The following is a 24,823-nucleotide window of genomic DNA, read 5'->3' as shown; positions in this document are numbered from 1 at the left end:
AGCATTAACAAATGGTTTTACTCTCAAATATTAAGGAAATAAAACTCAAATTTTTCAATATTCTTAAAATAACCGATTTTCATAGAATTGCTTGCAGGTGACCAAGATGGCCATCTTCAGAAGAACACTTACTTGCTTCTGCCTTCTTGATATATCCTCAACAAAAGCATTGCCATGATGATATGAGCACACTAATTATTTTTAATGCTGTCTTATTACCACAAATGCCAGTTACATTCTTCCATGGAACCAGTTTTCTGTTGGAAAATGAACTAAAAAGTGTCAGTTGTGGAAAGGGTAAGCAGCTTTTAAGTTCCTGGGCATCAACATCTCAAAAGATCTATCCTGGACACAACATATTGATGCAGTCATGAAGGCGGCACACCAGTGATTCTACTCCATTAGAGGTTTTAGGAGATCTTGTATGTCACCAAAGACTCTGCAACTATTTACAGATGTACAGTGGAGAGTATTCTGACTGGTTGCATAGCAACCTGGATTGGAGCCTCCAAAGTACAGGATCACAGAAGGCTGTAGAGACTTGTAGACTTAGCGAGCTCCATCGCCAGCACGGGCCTCTCCGCTATCAAGAACATCTTAATGAGGTAGTGCCTCAAGAAGGCAGTGTCCATCATTAAGGACCCTCGCCACTCGGGACATGCCCTCTTACTACCCTTGGGGAGCAGGTACAGGAGCCTGAGAAGCACACAAAACATTTCAGAAACAGATTCTTCTGCTTCAACATCAGATTTCTGAATGGTGCATGAACCCATGAACACTACCTCGTTATTTATCTTTTGCAGTATTTATTTAATTAGTAACTGTTGTGTCTTGCACTGTTGTGCTGCTGCAAAATAACAAATTTCGCAACACGAGGAATTCTGCAGATGCTGGAAATTCAAGCAACACACATCAAAGTTGCTGGTGAACGAACAAGTGCTACACATGCTCTTACACTTCCTCCCTTACCACCATTCAGGGCCCCAGACAGTCCTTCCAGGTGAGGCGACACTTCACCTGTGAGTCGGCTGGGGTGATATACTGTGTCCGGTGCTCCCGATGTGGCCTTCTATATATTGGGGAGACCCGACGCAGACCGGGAGACCGTTTTGCTGAACACCTACGCTCTGTCCGCCGGAGAAAGCAGGATCTCCCAGTGGCCACACATTGTAATTCCACAACCCATTCCCATTCGGATATGTCTATCCACGGCCTCCTCTACTGTAAAGATGAAACCACACTCAGGTTGGAGGAACAACACCTTATATTCCGTCTGGGTAGCCTCCAACCTGATGGCATGAACATTGACTTCTCTAACTTCCGCTAATGCCCCACCTCCCCCCGTACCGCATCCATTATTTATTTATATACACACATTCTTTCTCTCTCTCTCTCTCTCTCTCTCTCTCCTTTTTCTCCCTCTGTCCCTCTGACTATACCCCTTGCCCATCCTCTGGGTTTTTTCCCCTCCTCCCCCTTTTCCTTCTCCCTGGGCCTCCTGTCCCATGATCCTCTCGTATCCCTTTTGCCTATCACCTGTCCAGCTCTTGGCTCCATCCCTCCCCCTCCTATCTTCTCCTATCATTTCGGATCTCCCCCTCCCCCTCCCACTTTCAAATCTCTTACTAGCTCTTCTTTCAGTTAGTCCTGACGAAGGGTCTCGGTCCGAAACATCGACTGTACCTCTTCCTAGAGATGCTGCCTGGCCTGCTGCGTTCACCAGCAACTTTTATGTGAATTTCACAACATACGTCAGTGATAATATGCCTAATACTGACTCTGATTCAATTTGGATTCTACTTTTCATTTTGAGGTACTACAAGAGGGAATTCATTTTATACTGCAATAAGCATTAGCCTTATATCACGCGATAGCTATGAAACTAATGTGGCTTTACAGGAAACATTTTCGTAAGCTCTTTTTGCCCATTGGCAACATTAAGCATAATGTACATCAAGATTTGGGAGGTGGCTGTTCAGTTCTGGTAAATGATTGTAATGCATCTGAGATAATAGCAGCTAGCTAAATGGAAGCAACAACAGGCTTCCAAATGACAATCTGGTCTTTGTGCCAGGCTACAGCACACAGAAAATGCCGGAGGAACTCAGTAGGAGAGGCAGCATTTATGGAAATAAATAACCAGTCGATGTTTTGGGCCGAGACCCTTCTTCAGGGACTGGAAAGGAAAGGGGAAGACGCCAGAATAAAAAGGTGGGAGGAAGGGAAGGAGGATAGCTGGAAGGTGACAGGTGAAGCCAGGTGGGAGGATCTTCCCCCTGCCAAGTTCCTCCAGCATTCTCAGTATGTTGCTTTGGATTTTCAGCAAAGCAGAATTTCTTGTGTACATGGTACTCGACTTTCTCATGGTTGAGTGACCAATTAACATCCAATGTAAATAAATAAAATCCACAACAAACTCTTAATTAATGTCTTCCATTGTTTGTAGGATTTGGTTCTTTTGTGGACAAGAGAGTACTACCCTTCGTTAACACCCATAAAGAGAAGATGAAAAATCCATGCCCTGATAAAAATGAGAAATGTCAGCCTCCATTTGATTTCAGGCATGTCCTCGACCTGACAGATGATGCAAATGTATTCTCTCAAGAGGTCGGAAAACAATCTATTTCTGGAAACCTGGATCCTCCAGAGGCAGGCCTGGACGCCATGATGCAAGCAGCAGTGTGTGGGGTAAGGTAGTTACTTGCAGAGCTTAACTGTACCCAAACTTACAATTGTACAGTGCAGGTAGCACTGGCTTTCACTTTCACTATCCTTCTCAGGCTGTTTTCCCAGGTCCTTTGCTCTCCTCAATCATGGCCCAATTTTCACTACTTGGCATATTCCCAGTTCTACTCCTTGGCTTGCCTGTGTCTTTCATTGCTTTGAAAATAAGTGAAGAAATTTTAAATGTTACATTTCTTTGCTTGCTTTTAAAGCAATTAGTGTACAATTGATTCATGATGAAGTGTGGCCTGGGAGGGGCAGACACGAGTCTGTCCATTCGGGAGCCGGGGTTGGATCAATCTTTATCTGGCTTCTCGTGGACAGCCGCTCCAACATGGGTGGCCCTGAGCTGGCATCGCCTGATGGAGTCCTTGAAGCATGCAAGCCTTCACACGATGTCTACATGCTAATCCAGGTCTTGGATGGACCTCGCTCCATCTTGCTCCTCGCTACCAGAAAAAACTGGACAGCTGCAAATACACTCAGAAGTTGGCATGCCAAAAGAGCACAGACAGTACACCAGTGGTGTGCCTGACAAACCCCAGCCTGCCCCTCTGGTGCCCCAACACAGGACATCCTCCACCTGGTCCCACCATGCGCTCTCACCAAGATCCGAGACAGCTTTGCCATGGTCCATTGACGCGGCCATGAGCTGGAGGAGTGGCTTGACAAAAAAACAATTAGAAGTTTGAAGAGAAAACACCTGCCATACAAAACAACAGCAACAAAGTGCATAATTTTGTTTAATATCTCCAGGTAAATACTGCACATACTTAGTACTTATTAAGCTACTAGCAGTTATATAGACCTCTAAGACCTTCTTCTGAAAAATTCTAAGGCCAAGCTGCCACCTTTAGGTCTAAACAGCGATCTTATGGACATTGTCTACAAAGGTGAAAAGGCATTTGTTATATTTCCCCTACTTAGATGTCACTTGCATACTCTCACATGGATGGAAACATTTTTGACTATTTGCCACAAGGAGAAAATAGGGAACTGAGTTGGGGCAAGGAACAAAACATCAGTAGGGATGCCAGATTGCTCCACATCTACTGAAATTCTCTCTCTGTTACTCAATCACTCTCTCTGTCACTGTCTGCTGCCCCCGTCCATTAGTATAAGCTGAAAGTACAAAATTTAAATATTGCTTCTGTACATTTTCAAGTGAGTCAATAAATATTAAAATGATTGAAACGTATACTTTTGTAAAGGCTTGCTTAAAGGTTATATACCTGGCTAAAATGAACATTGTTCCCCACAGGAGCGGATTGGGTGGCGCAACGTCACACGTCTTCTTGTTTACACTTCAGATGATGGATTTCACTTTGCTGGAGATGGGAAGCTTGGAGCAATCCTAACACCCAATGATGGCAAGTGCCATCTCAATAGAGACGGCTTTTATGAAGATGACACAAAATATGTAAGTGTAGCCTCTAAGTTGTCCACATGAACAGAACTGTCCAAGCATTCAATGAGGGGCCTAAATGTTGCAGCTGAGAAGCAATGTCACTTGGTTGATGGCAGAACAGAACTACATTCACCCGTTCTTTATTTGTTTTGACTCGTGGACTGTTTCAGAGGGAGGTTCAGCACTGGCTTCCAATTATTTGTTAAGCTTCATTTAGTTGGTACAAGGATGGATGAGTGGCAAAGGGAAAGAAATGGCTGTTGTATCTCACATCTTGCTGCAGTTCATTAAAGCATAACATTTAAGCTCTAACCTTGCTGGCAATATCAGCTTAACAACAGGAATTATGTAGAATGAGATCTTCCAATACAAACAATAATACCCATTTACAAAGCAGTAGAAAGCCTGTCAGCTATCACTTCTCACAGTAGAGTCTATTGTGTCAAAAAAGAAAAACAGTGGCAATCTCCATGGTCCAAATCTCAATCTCAATCACTGTGGGTTGAAAATCTAACCTCAAAATATAAAACATACTATAAATTTCAAAGTTCAAAATAAATTCATTACCAAAGTACACATGCCATATGTCACTATATGGTATATAGTGTGATTCATTTTGTTATGGGCATTCACAGTAAATACAAAGAAACACAATAGAATCAGTGAAACACCACACACAAGATGGACAGACAACCAATGTGCAAAAGCCTGTTTCCCATCACAACTTACTCTCCACAGACCCCATTGTCTCCCTGACATTTGAATGAAACTTAACCAAACTGATCAAGATCTTGTCATATTGCATTCAGAGGCAAGCTTCACCTCATGTGTCGGTGAGTTATGAAGACCGCCTACTTCACATGTCTAACATTCTTTGAGTCTGCCCCATGTCTGTTTATTTGCTGCTGGAAAGTTCATCCGTTGTTTTGTTCCCCTCCAGAGAAAACTATTCCAATACTCTCCTGGCTAGTCTAACTAATTTTACTTTCTGTCACAATGAGAGCATCCAGTGCTCTGATTTTTATATCCTAACTTTCACTAAGACCTTCTCACAGATCTGCTTTCTGCCTGCTGTCACATTCTGACTCCCAGAACAGATTTTAAAATTCTCATCCCTGTTTTCATGTTGCTTCATGACACTGGTCTAAGGATAGCCCTCTGAAACCCAAGCTTCCCCAATTCGATTGATTATTGTCAAAGTTAGCTACACCTCTATTTGTGTTCGCAATCACGAGGAAATCTGCAGATGCTGGAATTGCAAGCAACACACATAAAAGTTGCTGGTGAATGCAGCAGGCCAGGCAGCATCTCTAGGAAGAGATACAGTTGATGTTTCGGGCCGAGACCCTTCGTCCTTCTGTTTGTGTTCATCGTTTCAGCTACCAACAGCGTGAACTGGAATTTTTTCCTGACACCTCTACTTCTCTTTCTCTTTCAGGTATTCTTTCAAGTCTATTTCATTGCCCAACCTTATGCTCACTTGTCCTAATATTTCTGGACATAACTCGGTGTCAAATTTTGATCAAGTACGAATAATAATTCATTTGGAATAAATGCTGCATTATCAATGGTACTGAAATGCAGCAGTTATTTTTTGCTTGTAGCCAGACATTCTTGAATGTTTAAAATCATATTCCTGCAAATATTTGATAATTTAAAGCAGAGATTTCTTGATTATTCATTGTGATGAGGCGGAAATTTAGGAATAACTAAGAACTCCCTCATCCCCCTCAATACTCCACCAGTCTATTTCAGTCCTATCTAATTTCATTTAACTCCAACGTAAATTGGGATTGCAAATGATAATCACTCATTCACAGTTGTACCCATTACTCACCAATGGCTCATATAGCAACACCATACAGTATTTGAGAAATATTTATGGTCTTGGATGGATTAACTGGTGCTTGGCTGTCCTTTGCCAGTCTGGACTATATTTGACTTATCAACAAGAGGAATATAGTTGAATTTTAACTGAGCTCTGAAATGGCCCAGTAGACCAGTTAATGCACTAGTCAGCATGTCTCCATTACATTGGTGGCAACAGTCCAAGAAAGCATCTTTGATGATAAAGGTTGACTAAGAGTTGTTGGCTTTGCCATTGATGCCGTGAAAGCAAACTAAAACAATACAACCATAGACTAGACAGAAAATTTCACAAAAATGAATGTTTGACCACAAACTTGGGGCTCAAAAAGAAAGTAAATGAGTGCTGTGCAGAACTGTGTTATTTCTGTAATCACAGAGAAAAAGATAGCCACAGAGCTGAAAATAAATATAGATAATACTCTCATGTCTTGGACAAGCAAATTTATGCATGTTATTTATTGACTGATTTCAAAAGCCCCACCATCAATGAAGAATTGAAATTTACTAACAGAATCACAACTGTTGCTCATGTCATCTTTTCCACCTATTACTTGAGGTTCTTCTACAAATCACATTCATTCTGTGCCCCTTGTTCTTGCCCCTTCTGGCAACAGGTGGTTTTTTTCTCCATTTTCTCTGTTGGGTCCTTCAATGATTTTAAATACTACTATTATATTCCCTCTCATGCTCCTCTGTTTCAAAAAGAACAGTGAAAGTGAAATATTTTCAACTACAGATGTTTCCCTTGGCTCTGTGGTTGGTGAATTGTGGAGGCTGTCTACCATGGAGAGCTGTGGAGGCTCAGCTGTTGATTACATTGAAAAAAAGAGATAGCTATGTATCAGTATTCAAAGTATATCAGGATAGAGTAGGAAAATGGTGTGAGGTCAAAGACCAGCAGGTTTGAAGAGCTGAATGCTCTTTCATACTCCTACTTTTTATGTTCTTCACAAAAGTGCTTCATCTCTGGAATTATTCCTGTAAATCTCCCCTGAATAACTAAGAGCTCTCTCATCCCGTCAATACTCCACCAATCTATTTCAGTCCTATCGCAACATGGGACTCAAAATGAAAGGAAATGCAATTCAATACTGGGTTACTTCTGCAATCACAGAAAATGTTTTCTACTTAAGAAAGCAACAGAGCCAAATGTAGATACTCCCCCTCGTACCCCATCTGTTACTTATTTTTATGCACACATTCTTTCTCTCACTCTCCTTTTTCTCCCTCTGTCCCTCTGAATATACCTCTTGCCCATCCTCTGGGTCCCCCCCCCTTGTCTTTCTTCCCGGACCTCCTGTCCCATGATCCTCTCGTATCCCCTTTTGCCAATCACCTGTCCAGCTCTTGGCTCCATCCCTCCCCCTCCTGTCTTCTCCTATCATTTTGGATCTCCCCCTCCCCCTCCAACTTTCAAATCCCTTACTCACTCTTCCTTCAGTTAGTCCTGACGAAGGGTCTCGGCCTGAAACGTCGACTGCACCTCTTCCTACAGATGCTGCCTGGCCTGCTGCGTTCACCAGCAACTTTGATGTGTGTTGCTCAAATGTAGATACTCTTGTGTCTTGGACAAGCAAATTTTTGCATGCTATTTATTGATGATTTTAAAAGTCACACCATCAATGAAGAATTGAAATTTAATAACAGAATCATAACTGTTGATTGTGTAACATTAGTACCACTGCACTATCTGGAATGTGAGTTCCATATAGAAAGATTGTCTGATACTTTTGAGTTTGAGTCAAGGCAGCTGAAATTATGGGCAGCACAGTCACAAGCTGTGAATCAACCAATCAACGTTCATTGTGAAGCTGGGTAGTCTTTATTTATCAAGTAAACAGGTTGAGCTTTCAGTCTGAAATCAATGTCAAAGAAAATCTGGTAGTTTATTAGTTGAGATGCTGGCCCACAAAGCTAGTTTCATTTCTGAATGAAGCCATGAATTCTTTTGTGTTTTATGTAAATACTAATCCCATTGTTGTTCAGTATGTGATGTAGCAGTTGCTGTTCATTTCCCCTATCCCGACGTTAATAATGCATTTTATCTTTTTTTCTGATGTCTGTTTTCTAGGACTATCCGTCTGTGGCTGAGTTGGCTGCTAAATTGGCAGAAAATAACATTCAACCCATTTTTGCCGTTACAAGTAAAATAATGCCAATATACCAGGTAATCATTTCAGACAAAAGTTAATATTTAACTATTAACAATAAAGTCAATGTGTTAGTTCATTTGTTCTAGTATAATTTTGCCATTGAATTTTTGCCATGATTATGGTATGATTTCACAGAAAAGTGAAAAGTGCCAAGTTACCTATCTATCATAAAAGAAAGCCTTTGCAATTGGCTTTCACAAAAATATAAATTGATCAACTAATAATTTATAGAATTTTACCTTAAAAATGTGGAAGAAGAACAGAACATCTTGAATACAAACTATAACAAGTGAATTAGCAGTTAATAACAGGGAAATCATGAAACATTTTTCTGATCTCAGAGGCGTGGGAGAAAACATCAAAATATCAATTAACCATGACCTTTATAATATTTAATCAAGAGTTTGTCTTCCACAAGCTTTTTTTTCTTCTCAAAACAATGAGAACCAGTCTTCTACTGGATTGCCCCCTGATGTGAATTGTACATACCAAATAAATGATCCAAATGCTGTGACAATTTAGTTTTGTCTAGGGTAAAGTCAACATGCTAAGTTTAACTTTCATTGAGTTCTTCTCTATTGGATAATAATTAAAGTCACCATTCAGCCAACTGTTAACAAGGAATTTAATTTTTGTTGTTTCCAAAGATAGCCAAAAGTATAATAGCTCTCTTCTTCCATAAATAGTCACATTTCTATGCAGAAAAAAAATTATGTTGTACTTTAAAAATTAAATGCGTTTTATCTTTGGGTATAGAAAAGTGGTTTTTTTTGAGAAACGTACAATAGACAATAAAAGAAAAATTCTACACTTTATTGAATAGTGCAGATACATTTAATGATGGTTAACTACCTGAAAGGGAAAGGAATAAAGAATCAACAGACAGGCTATGAAGACTCGAGCATGGAACATAAAAGTTACTTAAATCTTCACAAAAGCTGAACCTAAACAAAACAAAAGACAGATGTTGCCAATGTGTTATTAACCCAATTGTTCTAATTTATGCTCCCAATAAGCACAACTCTTGTGAGTTTATCAGTAAGTTATCCAATGTTTTGAGAGCCTAATAGCATCCAAAGGGTTTTAAAAATAATCAAATTCTATTCACTACTAATGAACAATTTAAAATATTTTATTTTTCCTGGTTCTTGCTGCAAGGTCATACCTCTTTACACTGCAGACTTTCTTTTTACGGTCTTCTTCTAGCACCATGAAGTAATAAAAATATCTTCTCATTAATCTTTTGGCTTCATTCTAGGATCTAAGTACCATGATTCCAAAGTCTGCAGTGGGAGAATTGAAAGAGGATTCCAGTAATGTGGTTCAGCTAATCAAAGATGCCTATAATGTAGGTCCTGTTTAATGTGAATTTTAGTTTTAATCACTTGCCATTAAAAAGGAGGATCAAGATAAAGGACTAACACTCTGTGAGTAAGCATATTGATAAGCTCATAAGTGAAGCATCTGTTTATCTTACAACGACAGCTTCAGAGCAAATATTTGACTTGAATAGATCATGAAATTAAGAATGTGCTGGCTCTGTACTGGATCATTCCAGCTCATCCATATCACTGTCCTCTCTCCAAAGCCTGACAAGCTACTTCCTTTCTTATCTAATTTCCCTTTCAATCCCAAGATTAAATACATTTCCACTATACCAAGACCCCAACCTCCTCCAACCCAGGCAGAGCTTTCAGATTCACTATTACTTGAGGTTCTTTTGCAAATCACATTCATTCTGTGTCCCTTATTCTTCCACCTTCTGGCAACAGGTGGTTTTTCTCCATTTTCTCTGTTGGGTCCTTCAATGATTTTATATCCTATTATATTCCCTCTCATGCTCCTCTGTTTCAAGAAGACAGGGAAAATGAAATATTTTCAACTACAGATATGTGAAAGGTGTTTCCCTTGGCTCTGTGGTTGGTGAATTGTGGAGGCTGTATACCATGGAGAGCTGTGGAGGCTCAGCTATTGATTACATTGAAAAGAGAGATAGACATGTATCAGTAATCAAAGTATATCAGGATAGGGTAGGAAAATGGTGTGAGGTCAAAGACCAGCAGGTTTGAAGAGCTGTATGGTTTTTTCCTGCTCCTATTTTTTATGTTCTTCAGTCTGTCCATGAAACAAAAATGCTTCATCCCTGGAATTATTCCAGGAAATCTCTCCCATATCCTCTCTAAAACCTTCACATTGCTCCTTTAAAGTGCTGTTCAGAACAAGACACGATAGTCCATTTGTGGCTGAATTAGTGTTTTGTAAATGTTCATCATAACTTCCTTACTTTTCAGAGTACAAAAACAAAGTTACTTAAAGAATTCAAACAGATTCGTCAGACAAGTTTTCCCCTTAAGGAAACCATGCTGACTTTGGTCTATTTTATCAAGTACCCAAAATCTCATCAATTATAATGGACTCCCAATGTCTTCCCAATCACTGAAATCAGGGTAACTGGCCTGTAATTCCCTTTCTTCTGTATCCATCCCTTCTCAAAAGAGTGGAGTGACATTGCAATTTTCCAGTTGTCTGGAACCATGCCAGATTCTAGTGATTCTTTAAAGATAATTACTAATGCTTCCACAATCCCTTCAGTTACCTCTTTCAGAACCCTGGGTTGGAGCCTATCTGGTCGAGGTGACTTATCTATTTTCATACCTTTTAGCTTTCCAAGCACCTTTTCCTATACCAACAACACTCACTTCTACTCCATGACAGTCTGCTAGTGTTCTCCACAGGGAAGACTGATGCAAAATACTTAATAAATTTGTCCATCATTTCTTTCCTTCCATTATTACCTCTTCAGTGTAATTTTCCAATGGTCTGATATCCACTGTTGTCTCTCTTTTACTCTGAAAAAAACTTTTGGTATTCTCTTTTATTGGCCAGCTTTCCTTCATATTTCATCTTTTCTCTTCTTATAGGCTTTTTAGTTGCTTTCTGTTAGCTTTTAAAAGCTTCCCAATCCTCTGACTTCCCACTAATTTTTGCTTTACTTTATGTCCCTTCTTTTCCTTTTATACTGTGTTTGACTTCCCTTGTCAGTCATGGTCACCTTATCCTTCCTTTAGAATAGTTCTTCATCTTTGGAATGTATCTATCCAGCAACTTCCAAATTGCCTCCAGACACTCTAGCCATTGTTGTTGTGACATCAACCCTGCTAGCGTCTCCTTCCAGTCAACTTTGACCAGCTCTTCTCTCATGCCGCTGTAATTTTCTTTAATGCACTGTAATACTGATGCATCTGACTTTATCTTCCTCTCAGACTGCAGGGTGAATTCTATCCTATTATGATCACTACCTCCTATGGGTTTCTCTACCTTATCAAATCTGGTTCATTATCTAACACCCAACCCAGTAGTGCCTTTCCCCTAGTAGGTTCAACCACAATTTGCTCTAAAAAGCCATTTTGTAGGTGTTCTGCAAATTCCTTATCTTGGGATCAGGCACCAACCTGATTTTCCCAATCTACCTGTATATCAAAATCGCCTTTGACTATTGTAACATTGCCCTTTTTACATCATTTTCTATCTCCCATTGTAATATGTATCCCACGTATTGGCTATTATTTGAAGGCCTGTTTCTAAATCCCATCATGGTCTTTTTACCCTTGCAGTTTCTCAACTCTACCCACAAAGATTCACAATCTTTTGATCCTTCCATCTCTTTATAAGGATTTGATTTCATTGTTTACCAAAAGAGCTACCCTGTCCCCTCTGTCTACCTGCCTATCCTTTGGATACAACGTGTATCTTTAGATGTTCAGCTCCCGACTATGATCTTCTTTCAAGTATGACTCAGTGATGCTGACAATGTTCTATCTGCCACTCTCTAACAGTGCAACAAGACCATCTACCTTGTTCTGTATACTGTGTGTATTCAAATATAGCAACGGCCAACCTGTATTCATAACCCTTTTTGATTTTGTCCCCAGTTACTCTTTGACTCATCCCACTGACTGCAATTTTGCCCTAATATCTGCCTATCCTTCCTCATAGTCTCACCACACACTGCATCTACTTGTACACCAACTGCCCCATCCTCAGTTCTCGTTTCTGATTCCCACCAACCCCCCACCAAATTTGTTTAAACCCTTCCCAACAGCTCTAGCAAATCTGCCCACGGGGATATTGGTCCTCCTCATGTTCAGGTGTAACCTGTCCTTTTTCTACAGGTCATCGCCTTCCCAAGAAGCGATCCCAGGGATTCAGAACTCTGAAACCCTGCTGCCTACACCAGTTCCTCAGCCACACATTCATCTGCCAAATCATCCTATTCTTACCCTCACTGGCACATGTCACAGGCAGCAATCTGGAGATTACTACCCTGGAGGTCCAGCTTTTCAGCTTTCCATTTAACTTGCTATTTTCTCTCTTTAATACCTCCTCCCTTTTCCTGCTGATGTCATTGCTATTGATATGTACCATAAATTCTGTTTGCTCACCCTCCCCCTTCAGAGCACTGTGGACCTGATCTGAGAAATCTCCGACACTGCCACCTGGCAGGTAAAATACCATCTGGATTTCTTTTTCATGCCCACAGAATCTCCAGTCTGCCCCCCTGAATATGGAATCTGCTACCACTATGCACTCCTCTTCTCCCACCTGAGCCACAGAGCCAGACCCAGTGCCAGAGTCCTGGTCACTATGGCTTTTTCCTGGTAGGTTATTCCCACAACAGTATCCAAAGCCGTATACATATTATTGAGGGGAATGTCCACAAGGATACTCTACACTGACTGCCTATTCCCTTTCCCTCTCTCGTCTCCTGCAACCTAGGGGTGACTACCTCCCTGTAGCTCTTACTGTCACCTCCTCATTCTCCCATAGGAGCCAAAGGTCATTGAGCAGCAACTCAAGTCGCTTAACATGGTGTCTAGGGAGCTGCAGCTCAATGCTCTTCATGTAGATATAGTTATCAGGGAGACTGAAGGTCTCCCAGAGTTTCCACATCTGACACAGAAAGCATACTACTAACAGTAGACCTATTGTCAGTGTCCTAGCTATGTACTAATAGGCAAAGAAAGAGAAAAAAATTCTAGAAACTTACTTAGAACCTCCAGCTATGCTTGCCCAAGCCTGTTGAGCCAGCGCCTCCCACTCTAACCCTGGCCCACTCCAACAATGGCTGCTCTGCTTACACCTCTTCTTTTTTTTTGGCTCAAATAAAATTCACTCTGGATGAGACTTGTTCTTTACAAATGGCTCCCACCTTGCAACAATGTCTCTCTCACTCGATACTTCAAATTATGGCTCACTCCTGATGAAACTTGTTCCCACCTTGCAACGATGTCTCTCTATAAAATATGATATATGATGTATAATGAAAATATGATATATAATCATATTTTTCTTCATTAGAGTTGAACTATTACATCCCCCATTTCACTAGTCTATATTATCTTGAAGAAGGTTTCTTGTATTATTACCATTTTCTGTAATGTTAGGAAATTTTTTTCTCTCCCATTATCTCTACTCTTTCATATTCTCTTCAATTTGCTTGTAAATTTTCCCCTTTACTCTCCTCACACATCAGGGGCTTACAGAATGCCACCCCCCCCCCCCCCCGCAATGTGTACAGGTATCTCTATTGTTTCTTAACACTAAACTTCTCCAAAGTATCTTTTCTCTTCAGCACTGCAACATTATCTTTAATCAGCGTCCAATCCACTCCTTTTCTGAACACACTTTGAAGTGAGAATATTTTTATTATTCATTTCTCCCCTGTTACTTACTGTATCTCTCTCTGTCAAAACATCACAATCCCATGTTCTATCTTAAACCTTTTTATATCCTTCTTAGACCTTCATGAGGCTTTGTACAGCATTTGGAGTACTACGAGCAGTTTTGGTCCCCTTATCTAAGTAAGTGTTGGAGTGGATGTAGAGGCGGTTCACAAGAATGATCTCGGGAATGAAAAGGTAATGTATGAAGAACTTGTGATGGCTGTGGGCCTGTACTCACAGTAGTTCAGAATAATGAGGGGAGATCTCAGTGAAACCTATTGAATACTGAAAGGCCTGGATAGAGTGGGCGTGGAGAGGGTGTTTCCAAAAATAGGAGAATCTAGGACCAGAGGGCACAGTCTCAGAATAGAAGGACCATAAAACTTTGGAGCAGAATTAGGCCATTTGGCCCATTGAATCTGCACTGCCATTTGATCATGACTAATTTATTATCCCTCTCAACATAATTCTCCTGCCTTCTCGCATAGCCTTTGATGCTCTTAACCTACCAATCTCCATTTTAAATATACCCAATGATTTGGTCTCTACAGCTGTCTATGGCAATAAGTTTCACAGATTTACCACCCTCTGCCTAAAGAAGTTCCTTCTCATCCCTGTTCTAAATGGATGTCCCTCTAATGTGCGGCTGTGCCTTCTTGTCCCAGACTCCCCCTCTATAGGAAACATCCTCTCCATATCCAACCTATTTAGGTCTTTTAATATTTGATAGGTTTCAGTGAGATTCCCCCCTTGCTATTTTAAACTCCAGTGAGTACAAACCCAGAGCCATAAAATGTTCCTTGTACATTAACCCTTTCATTCCTCGAATCATTCTGGTGAACCTCCCTCAACCATTCCAATGCCAGCACATCTTTTCTTTGATAAGAAGCGTAAAACTGCTCACAGTTCTCCAAGTGTGGTCTGACCAATGGCTGATAAAACCTCAGCATTACATTCTTGCTTTCATATTCTAGTCCTCTTGAAATGAATACTTACATTGCATTTGCCTTCCTTACCACTGTTTCAACCTGCAAATTAACCTTTAGGGAATCTTGCCTGTGAACTCCCAAGTCCCTTTTGCACTTCTGATTTCTGAATTTTCTCCCCATTTAGAAAATCATCTATGCTTTTATTACTTACACAAAAAAGCGTGACCATTACACTTCCCCGTACCATATTCCATCTGCAGCCTCTTTCCTCATTCTCCTAATCTGTCTAAGTCCTTCTGCATGCATGTTGTTTCTGAATGGCCTAATTCTGATTCTGTGCCTTATGGTCTTCTCGTACTCCCTATTAGCCTGATCATATGAAAGCCTTACTACTTTTGGTGCTATCCATCTTTCCTATTCCTTTGTGTAACCACCTCTAATACTTCCAGTGTTATATTTTGCTGCCCCTCCTCTCTGCTTCCTCCAGTACCTCAAACCTTCCATTGTACTGGTGAAGACAGTGGCCCTGGTTCCAATGAGGTACAATCCCTCTAGCGTGCACAGGTGTTGCCTCCCAGAATTAACTCTGATGCTTCTGGAATCTAAACCCCTTCCCCCTGCATCACCATGGCAGCCACACATTTCATTCTTTTTCAGAGGTTGCATCCAGTTTTCTACCCATGTACGCCATTGTTACCAATGTCCACCATAAATTCTGCCTCACTCTCATTCCCCCAAAAATGTTTGCTCCTTTTTATATTTTCTTAGCTACCCTAGTTATAACATTTATTGTAATGATAAATTATTATTTTCATATTAATAAACACAGATTTTTTTCAAAATATAAAACAAGACTTTCCTATTGCTTCATCTAACTAGCTTGCTCTTTTCCACTTGGTAGAAATCAGTATTCATTGCTTAATAATCAATTTGTATTTTCCAGAATCTTTCTTCTAAGGTGATAATAAAGCACAACACCTTGCCAGATGGGGTCCGGATTTCTTACAGATCACACTGCAATGGTGAAAGCAGAGAAAGTGACAAGGAAGGAGTCTGTTCAAATGTGAAGATTAATGAGGAGGCAAGTTGGGACTGAGATCTCGTTGTGGAAAATACCAAGATAAATTTCAAAAATTGGATTCAATATTGTAGGAAAAGGGGGAGTATTAATGCATGTGAGGAGCTCATATATTGTACACAGTGTGTCCCTCCCAATTCAGGAAGCTTGCCATGTATATCCTTTGGAATCATTAATCTTGCAAAATCAATTGCCGGATGTGCTGAACAGCTCTGCAATCTAGTAACCAGAACTTTTGAAACCATTATATAATTCATCACTGTAAAAGAACATAGAGACACTAAAAGCCTAAAAAAACACCTAGAATTCATATCCAAAATAAGAAGCAACATTGAAGTAAACAAAATAATTTCAGTTTGCTATGTATAAAATAAATTGCATAGCTAATGAAAATGCACTATAGGTCAAGGGAGAAATAGGACATATTAATTATTTAATGGAGACCGGTTGGGATTGCAAAGGCAAAGGCATACTTTCCTAAGTATGAAATACAGGAAAAATGGAAAAATATGGATGGAATGTATTTGCTGTACCTTCTAATGTTTATGCTTTTCACCTTCCTAGATACATTTCTCGGTCACAATAACTGCAGAGAAGTGCCTGCCAAAGACAGAATCATTTGAGATCAAACCCTTGGGCTTCACTGAGAAATTAGAAATTTCTTTAACAACAGAGTGTGACTGTAAATGTGATGATCAGTCTGAAGTTTCTAAACACTGCAACAACACGGGTCATGTTAAGTGTGGTGTATGCAGGTACAAAAATTCTTTTAAAATTCCTTTATCCTTTATCTTTCTTGTCAATATAACTGTTTAACAAAGTTTTTAGTTACTTTCCTTCAAGATGGCTCAGTGCCAGATTTTGTGTGCTGGTCCTTTGCACCTTGGTATTTTACTTTATTAAAGTTTATATACAGATGTACATATTTGTTGCTGACTGGAGATAGATCAAGTGTCTTACTGTATGGAGACCTCTTTTGTTTGAAAATTTAATTTTGTTCTCAGTTTGATTGCTTCTCTGAAGTTCATTCAAAATTATAATTGCTCAGAAATCCAATCTAGGATCACAGTGCTGTATAACAACTGCAAAATGCTATAGCAACCTTCGAAAATCAATTCCATTGATTGCTTCCACAATATGGTAAAGTATTAATTTGTAGCTATTTGCTTTTTCACATCTTCCTTCTCCTCCCTCCTTTACTGAGTGCATTAACATCAAGCACAGTTGTTTTGACTACTTTGTTCCTTTATTCTCCCTCAGATGCTTGAAGTTAGAACTCCTCAACCTCCTATAAACTAAACAGCTCAAAATGTAAGCATTCTTAGATTAGATTAGATTATGAGGACACGCAGTCCTCTTTTATTGTCATTTAGTAATGCATGCATTAAGAAATGATACAATATTCCTCTGGTGTGATATCACAAAAACACAGGACAGACCAAGACTGAAAAACTAACAAAACCACATAATTATAACATATAGTTACAACAGTGCAACAAAACCATAACTTGATGAAGAACAGGCCATGGCACAGTAAAAAAGTTCAAAGTTTCTCGAAAGTCCCACATCTCACGCAGACGGGAGAAGGAAGAAAACTCTCCCTGCCACGCCCGACCACAGTCCGACTCTGAGTCATCCGGAAACTTTGAGCTCTGATCAGCCCTCCGACACCGAGTACCGAGCACCATCTCTATCCGAACGCTTCGACCTCAGCCTCGGCCGCCAACAGCAGGCAAAGCTGGGGATTTTGGGGCCTTCCTTCCGGAGATTCTCGATCACACAGTAACAACAGCAGCGAACCAGGCATTTCAGAAATTTCTCCAGATGTTCCTCTGCTTCTCACTTCTGTCTTCATCAAATCAGAATTGTCCACGGCCCCTATTTAATAGATACGATATCAGTTCACCGGAGAGCTGTGCACACTGCGTCGCGCTGCCATCTTCTCCTCCCACCTTAGAAAGGCATTTGACAAGATCCCACATAGGAAGTTGGTCAAGAAGGTTCAGTCACATGGCATTCAGGATAAGGAAGTCAATTGGATTAGAAATTGGCTTCACAGGAGAATCCAGGGAGTGTAGTAGATGCTGGCCTCTCTGGTTAGAGACCTGTGACTACTGGTGTGCTGCAGGAATTGGTGCTGGGTCCATTGCTTGGGATCTATATCAATAACCTAGATGATGTTGTAGTAAACTCAATGAGCAAATTTGCAGCTGACACCAAGATTGGGGGTAGCAAGGAAGGAAAACTTGCAGTAGGATCTGGACCAGCTAGAAAAATGGATAAAAATGGCAGATGGAATTTAATACAGACAAGTATGAGGCATTGCTCTGTGGGAGGACAAATCAGAGAAGAACTTACATGGTGAGTGGTAGGGCACTGAGGAGTGTGGTAGAATAGAGGGATCTTGGAATACTATACATAATTTCTTGAAAGTGGCTTCACAGGTAGATAAGGTTGTAAAGAAAGCTGTTGGCACATTGGCCTTCATAAATCAAAGTAGTGAGTTCAGGAATTGGGGTGTTATGTTAAAGTTGGAAAAGATACTGGTGAAGCCTAATTTGGAGTATTGTGTGCAGTTCTGGTCACCTACCTACAGGAAAGATATCAATAACAATGAAAGAGGGCAGAGAAAATTTGCAATGATGTTGCTAGGACTTGCGCACCTGAGCTTGAAGAGGTTAGGACATTATTCTCTAGAGAGTATGAAAATGAGAGGAGATTTGATGGAGGTATACAAAATTATGAGGAGTTTTGATAGAGTAAATGCAAGCAGGCTCTTTCCACTGAGGTTGGATGAGACTAGAACTTGAGGTCATGGGTTAAGGGTGAAAGGTGCAACGTTTAAGGGGAACATGAGGGGAACTTTTTCACTCAGAGGATGGTAAAAGTGATGGATGATGGTTGAATTTCAACATTCAGGAGAAATTTGGATAGGAACACATATGGAGGGCTATGGCATCAGAATCAGAATCAGGTTTAATATCACTGGCATAGGTCATAAAATTTGTCATTTTATGGCTGCAGTGCATAATAATAGAAACTGTAAATTTCAATAAAAAGCATATATAAAAACTAAATTAAATAAATAGTGCAAAAGGAGAAGGAAAATAAAAGTAAGGTAGTGTTCATGAATTCATTGTCTATTCAGAAATATGGTGGTGGAGGAAAAGAAGCTCTTTATGAAATGTTCTGAGTGTGTGTGTCTTCAGGCTCCTGTACCGCATCCTGAGAAGAGGGCATGCCCTGGATGATTGGGCGTCCTTAATGAAGGATGCTACCTTTTTGAAGCATTGCCTTTTGAATGTGTACTTGATGCTGGGGAGGCCAGTGCCCATGATGGAGCTGTGAGTGTACAATTTTCCACAGCTTTTTCCAACCCTGTGTAATGTCCCCTCCATACCAGACATGATGCAACCAACTAGAAAACACTCCGCGGTACATCTGTAGAAATTTGCTAGTGTCTTTGGTGGCATACCAACTCTCCTCAAACTCCCAATGAAATATAGCTGCTGCTGTGCCTTCTTTGTAATTGCACCAATATTTTGGGCCCAGGATAGATCTTCAGAGATGTTAACACACAGGAACCTGAAACTGCTCCCCCATTTCCTCTTCTGAACCCTCAATGAGGACAAGGCATGTGTTACCTTGACTTCCCCTTCCTCAAGTTCACAATCAATTCCTTGATATACTGACGTTGATTGCAAGGTTGTTGCTGTGACACCACTTAACCAAATGATCTGTCTTGCTCCGTACTCCTCCTTGTCACCATCTGAAATTCTGCCAGAAAAATAGTTGTGTTATCAGCAAATTTATAGATGGTGTCTGAGCTGTGCCTAACCACACAATCGTGGGTGTAGAAAGAATAGAACATTGGGCTAAGGATGCACCCTTGAGGTGCCCCAGATTTGATGATCAGTAAGAAGGAGATGTTATTTCCAATCTGCACAGATTGTGGCCTCCCAGTGAGGAAGCCAAGGATCCAATTGCAGAGGGAGGTACAGAGGCAGAGGTTTTGGAGCATGTTGATTAGACTGAGGATATGATTGCGTTGAACACTGACTTGTAGTCAATAAATAGCAGCCTGATGTAGGTATTACTACTATCCAGGTGAGCCAAAGCTGATTGGAGAGCCAGTGAGATTGCATCTGCAGAAGACCTATTGCAGCTCCTTGTCCTTGCTGAGGCAGGAGTTGATTCTATCCATGACCATGCTCTCAAAGCACTTCATCGCAGTAGATGCGAGTGCCACTGAGCAATATTTGTTGAGGCAGCTCACCCTGCTCTTCTTGGGCACTGGTTGATTGTTGTCCTTTTGAAGTAGGTGGGAACCTCCAATTGCAGCAGTGCAAGCTTGAAGATGGTCCAGGTGCAGGTCAATGGGACTAGGCAGATTAACAGTTTGCCATGGTGAAAATGAACCAAAAGGTCTATTTCTGTGTTGTAGTGCTCCATGACTCTATGACAATATGACTCATTATCATCAGTTCACTCTTTGATTCCACATTTTTCAATCTAACATCTGGACACAGGTTTTTTTTAGAATAACAAAAAATTGAAGTGAACCATTTATGTGACCCTGAGATCCATTGCTATTTCAACTTTTTTATTGCCTTGTGTGACAGTGTATTGCTGCAGCTCTGACTGGTCTCAGTAAAAAAAAAGATTATGTTTGCAATGCAAATGTGCAGGAAGGTACATCATGCACTGTATTCAGCATGTTGGTAATGCAAGGTGTTGTATAGCAAGACCATCAGTAAGGACCTATATTTTCCCAATTAATAAAGGATGAAAAATAAAGATTTCACACAAGCTCTTGGTACCATTGACTAGATGGTGGGAACTGCTTGGGATTATATCGGGTGTATCTGGAGGAGATGCGAGTAGAGGAAAATGAATGAGAGCAAAATGTGGAGATGATTGAGGAAAAGAGCAGGAGAATATTGAAACTCTCACCTCTGAAAGTGAGACCTCAGAAGTGCTAGAAATTTGCAATAGAGAATGCTGTCTGTAGTTGGGAAATATCAATCTCTCTTGAGAAATATACAGTGCCTATAAAAAGTATTCATCCCCCTCCCTTGGAAGTTTTCATGTTTTATCGTTTTACAACATCGGATCACAATGGATTTAATTTGACTTTTTTGACACTGATTAACAGAAAAAGACTCTTTCATGTCAAGGTGAAAATAGATCTCTACAAAGTGATCTAAATTAATTACAAATATATGAAACACAAAATAATTGATTGCATAGGTATTCACCCCCTTTAATATGACACACGAAATAGGGACTTTGAGACTTTTTTTTACTATGTCCATGTACTGTGCTCTTTTTCAAATTATGGTATTGCTTTGCACTGTTGTAACTATATGTTATAATTATGTGGTTTTGTCAGTTTTAGTCTTGGTTTGTTCTGTGTTTTCTTGTGATATCATTCTGGAGGAATGTTGTATCATTTTTTAATGCACGCATTCCTAATCTAACCTAATGTAATCTAAGTCATCATTAGTGCAGCTAAATGATTTTAGAAGTCACATAACTAGCTCAATGGAGATCTGTCTTTGGAGACCTGTGTGCAGTCAAGGTGCTTCATTTGATTGTAGTAAACATACACCTGTATCTGGAAGGTCCAACTGCTGGTGAGTCAGTATCCTGGCAAAAACTGCACTATGAAGACAAAAGAACACTCCAAGCAACTCCATGAAAAAAGTTATTCAAAAACACAAGTCAGGAGATGGATACAAGAAAATTTCCAAGTCACCGAATATCTCTTGGAGTATAGTTAAGTCAATCATCAAGAAATGGAAAGAATATGACACAGCTGTAAATCTGCCTAGAGCAGGCTGTTCTCAAAAATTGAGAGACCATGAAAGAAGGGGACTAGTGAGGGAGGCAACCAGGAGACCTGTGTCAATTCTGGAAGAGTTAAAAGCTTCAGTGACTGAGACAGGAGAGACTGTGTATACAACAGCTGTTGCCTGGGTGCTTCACCAGTCACAGCTTTATGGGTGAGTGGCAAAGAGAAAGCCACTGTTTAAAAAAAAACTCACATGAAATCTTGGCTAGAGTTTGTCAGAAGGCATGTGGGAGACTCTGAAGTCATCTATAAGAAGGTTCTATGGTCTGATGAGACCAAAATTGAGCTTTTTGGCCTTCAGACTAAATACTATGTTTGACATAAGCCAAACATCGCACATCATCAAAAACACACCATCCCTACTGTGAAGCATGGTGGTGGTTGCCTCATGCCATGGGGATGCTTCACTGGGGATGCCAGGAATGGCTTAAAAACAACAATGTTAATATCCTGGAGTGGTCAAGTCAGAGTCCATACCTCAATCCAATTGAGAATTTGTGGCTAGACTTGAAAAGGGCTGTTCACCCATGATCCCCATGCAATCTGACAGAGCCTGGGCAGTTTTGTAAAGAGGAATGGGGAAAATTTGCAGAGCCCAGGTGTGCAAAGCTGATCATGATCTATCCACACAGATTCAAGGCTGTAATTGCTGCCAAAGGTGCATCTACTAAATACTGAATTGAAGAGGGTGAATACTTGCGCAATCAATTATTTTGTGTTTTATATTTGTAATCAATTTTGATCACTCTGTAGAGATCTGTTTTCACTTTGACACGAAACAAGTCTTTTTCTGTTGATCAGTGTCAAAAAAGCCATATTAAATCCACTGTGATTCAATGTTGTAAAACAATAAAACATGAAACATGAAATCTTCCGGGGGAGGGGGTGGTTAATACTTTTGATAGGCACTGTATTTCAAGGGGAATTTAAAGTTGTGCATTGATGACCTTGCATCAGAAAGGGAAGTTCCAGTATAATCAAGGAAGTTCAGTTACTAAAATCATTGAATTCTACGTTAATGTTTCTCTCTCCCACACCTTTGAGTATCTCCGGCTTTTCTGTTTTAATATAGCATTGGTCACCAGATTTGCATTTAAAATTTTGCATTAGTGTATACTGGGGGAATGAGAAAGGGAACACATTGGACAAAATTCAGAATACTTGTTGCCTGAAATAGAGAGCTTGGAAGTAAGTGATTGTCAGACTGCATTTGCATTGTGAATTGTCATATTGTTGGATCTTCTGTAGTGGATTACTTTTGAAATCCACTCATTGGTGGTGTACGCAGTGAACGCAGTTGGACACTGGTTGGGTTTTACTGTTTATTTTTCACTACTCTACATGCTAATATGACCAGAAGAGCTGAGTTTGTTATCTCTCTTGCTAGGTGTCTTCCAGGTTGGATTGGCAAGTTTTGCGAATGTGACCTTGGTAAGCGCTCCACTCAAGATCTGGACGCAGCCTGTCGTAAAGATAATACATCAACCACCTGCAGCAACCAGGGAGACTGTTTTTGTGGTGCGTGCAGTTGTCATACTCATCCCAACAAAAAAATTTATGGCAAGTACTGCGAATGTGATGACCAGAACTGTGAGCGAAATTTGGGCAAACTGTGTGCAGGTGAGTATTTCTTCTTTAACATGCTTAGTTTAATTATACACTCAGTGGACACTCTATTAAGTAAACTTGTACACCTGCTTGTTAATGCAAGAATCTTAACAGCCAGTCATGTGGCAGCAACTCAATGCATAAAAGCATGCAGACATGGTCAAGAGGTTCAGTTGTTGATCAGACCAAACATCAGAATGGGGAGAATTGTGATCTAAGTGACTTTGACCATGCAATTATTGTTGGTACCACACAAGTTAGTTTAAGTATCTCAGTAAGTGCTGTTCTTCTGTGATTTTCACACAGAATAATCTGTCTAGTTGATAGAGAATGGTAAGAAAAACAAAAAAAATCCAGTGATTGGCAAAACAGCCTTACTAATGGGAGGGGACAGAGGAGAATGGCCAGACTGGTTCAAGCTGACAGGAATGTGGTTGTAACTCAAGTAACTATGCATTACAACAGTGGTGTGCAGAAGAGTATCTCAGAATGCACAACACATTGAACCTTGAAGTGGATAGGCTACAGCAGTGGAAGACCATGAACACACATTCAGTGGCCACTTTATTGGGTACAGGAGGTACAAAATAAAGTGGCCACGGTGTGCAGAATCTTCCTTGTATGGAATTGTCCTTTATGTTTGTAACTTAACTGTCAAAGAAAACCTGTATGATTCTCTGTGATTGCTGATTCAGAATATTATCAAAGTCATAAGGTCTGGCATGCAGTTTGCATCCCAGCTGAATGGGAGTGATGCCACGTTTGGCTGATGGAGTATGATGGGACTGTTCGGAAAAACAAATTTTGCCTTGACCTTCAATGAACTGCTCATTGGATTGAATTGCTCCCTCTGGCTGGTGTTTCCAGAGTGCAGTTTATCTTAGAACTAAGGGAGGTGCTGAGTGGCCGCATCTATGGTCTTATCTTATTTTAAATAATAGATGTAAAACATATACAAAGAATGATACGAGGATGGATGGATGAAGGCTTCCATTTGTCAGGGTTGACCATGGACATTGTGTCCTGGCTGTCCAGGTACACAAGCCTGGGCAGTATGATATGGAGAGCAAGCCGTTGCCCTTGTAGCAAGCTCCCCCTCTCCACGAACCTGATGAACCCAAAGTAGTGGCAGAGACCAATACAGTTTGGTACCAGCAGCATTGAGCTCAATGTGGGACTGCCTTAGGGACTCCAGCTCCAGACTTTTCCCTCAGGGTTTACTTCCAAAGCCTTCCCCATGAGGGATTATACGGGTAGCCGCAAAGCAGTGGAAGTTTGAAATCAGAATTTCCCTTCTCTAGTTGAGCTGCCCGAAGCAACAGGTTTTAAGGCACCAGTAACCCGTCTTTGCCCCATCTCCTGTCAATAGAAACGGTTCCTCTGGGCTTAGTAGCTAAGCCACATGTGAAGTTCAGGAGCTGGACTTGGTTGTCAGAGGCTATTTGAGGCACCCGCCATTGGGAGCATTTAATAGGTA

At 40.5% G+C, this 24,823-nt stretch overlaps 1 protein-coding gene across 2 annotated transcripts in view; it reads left to right on the top strand.

Moving 5' to 3' along the window:
• LOC140199380 (integrin beta-2-like) overlaps positions 1-24,823 on the top strand; it is a 108,770-nt gene that overhangs the window by 58,325 nt on the left and 25,622 nt on the right. For both annotated transcript variants that reach the window (XM_072261372.1, XM_072261371.1), the window contains exons 6-12: positions 2,447-2,688; positions 3,986-4,144; positions 8,073-8,168; positions 9,413-9,502; positions 15,750-15,887; positions 16,449-16,639; positions 23,126-23,358. In XM_072261372.1, coding sequence (XP_072117473.1) covers positions 2,447-2,688; positions 3,986-4,144; positions 8,073-8,168; positions 9,413-9,502; positions 15,750-15,887; positions 16,449-16,639; positions 23,126-23,358 — 1,149 coding nt within the window. The remainder of the gene's footprint in view (positions 1-2,446; positions 2,689-3,985; positions 4,145-8,072; positions 8,169-9,412; positions 9,503-15,749; positions 15,888-16,448; positions 16,640-23,125; positions 23,359-24,823) is intronic.

Source organism: Mobula birostris, chromosome 6 (genome assembly GCF_030028105.1).
Source record: "Mobula birostris isolate sMobBir1 chromosome 6, sMobBir1.hap1, whole genome shotgun sequence".
Lineage (NCBI taxonomy): Eukaryota > Metazoa > Chordata > Chondrichthyes > Myliobatiformes > Myliobatidae > Mobula > Mobula birostris.
The sequence above is the reverse complement of the archived record's forward strand: the minus strand, read 5'-3'. Positions and strand labels throughout refer to the sequence as shown.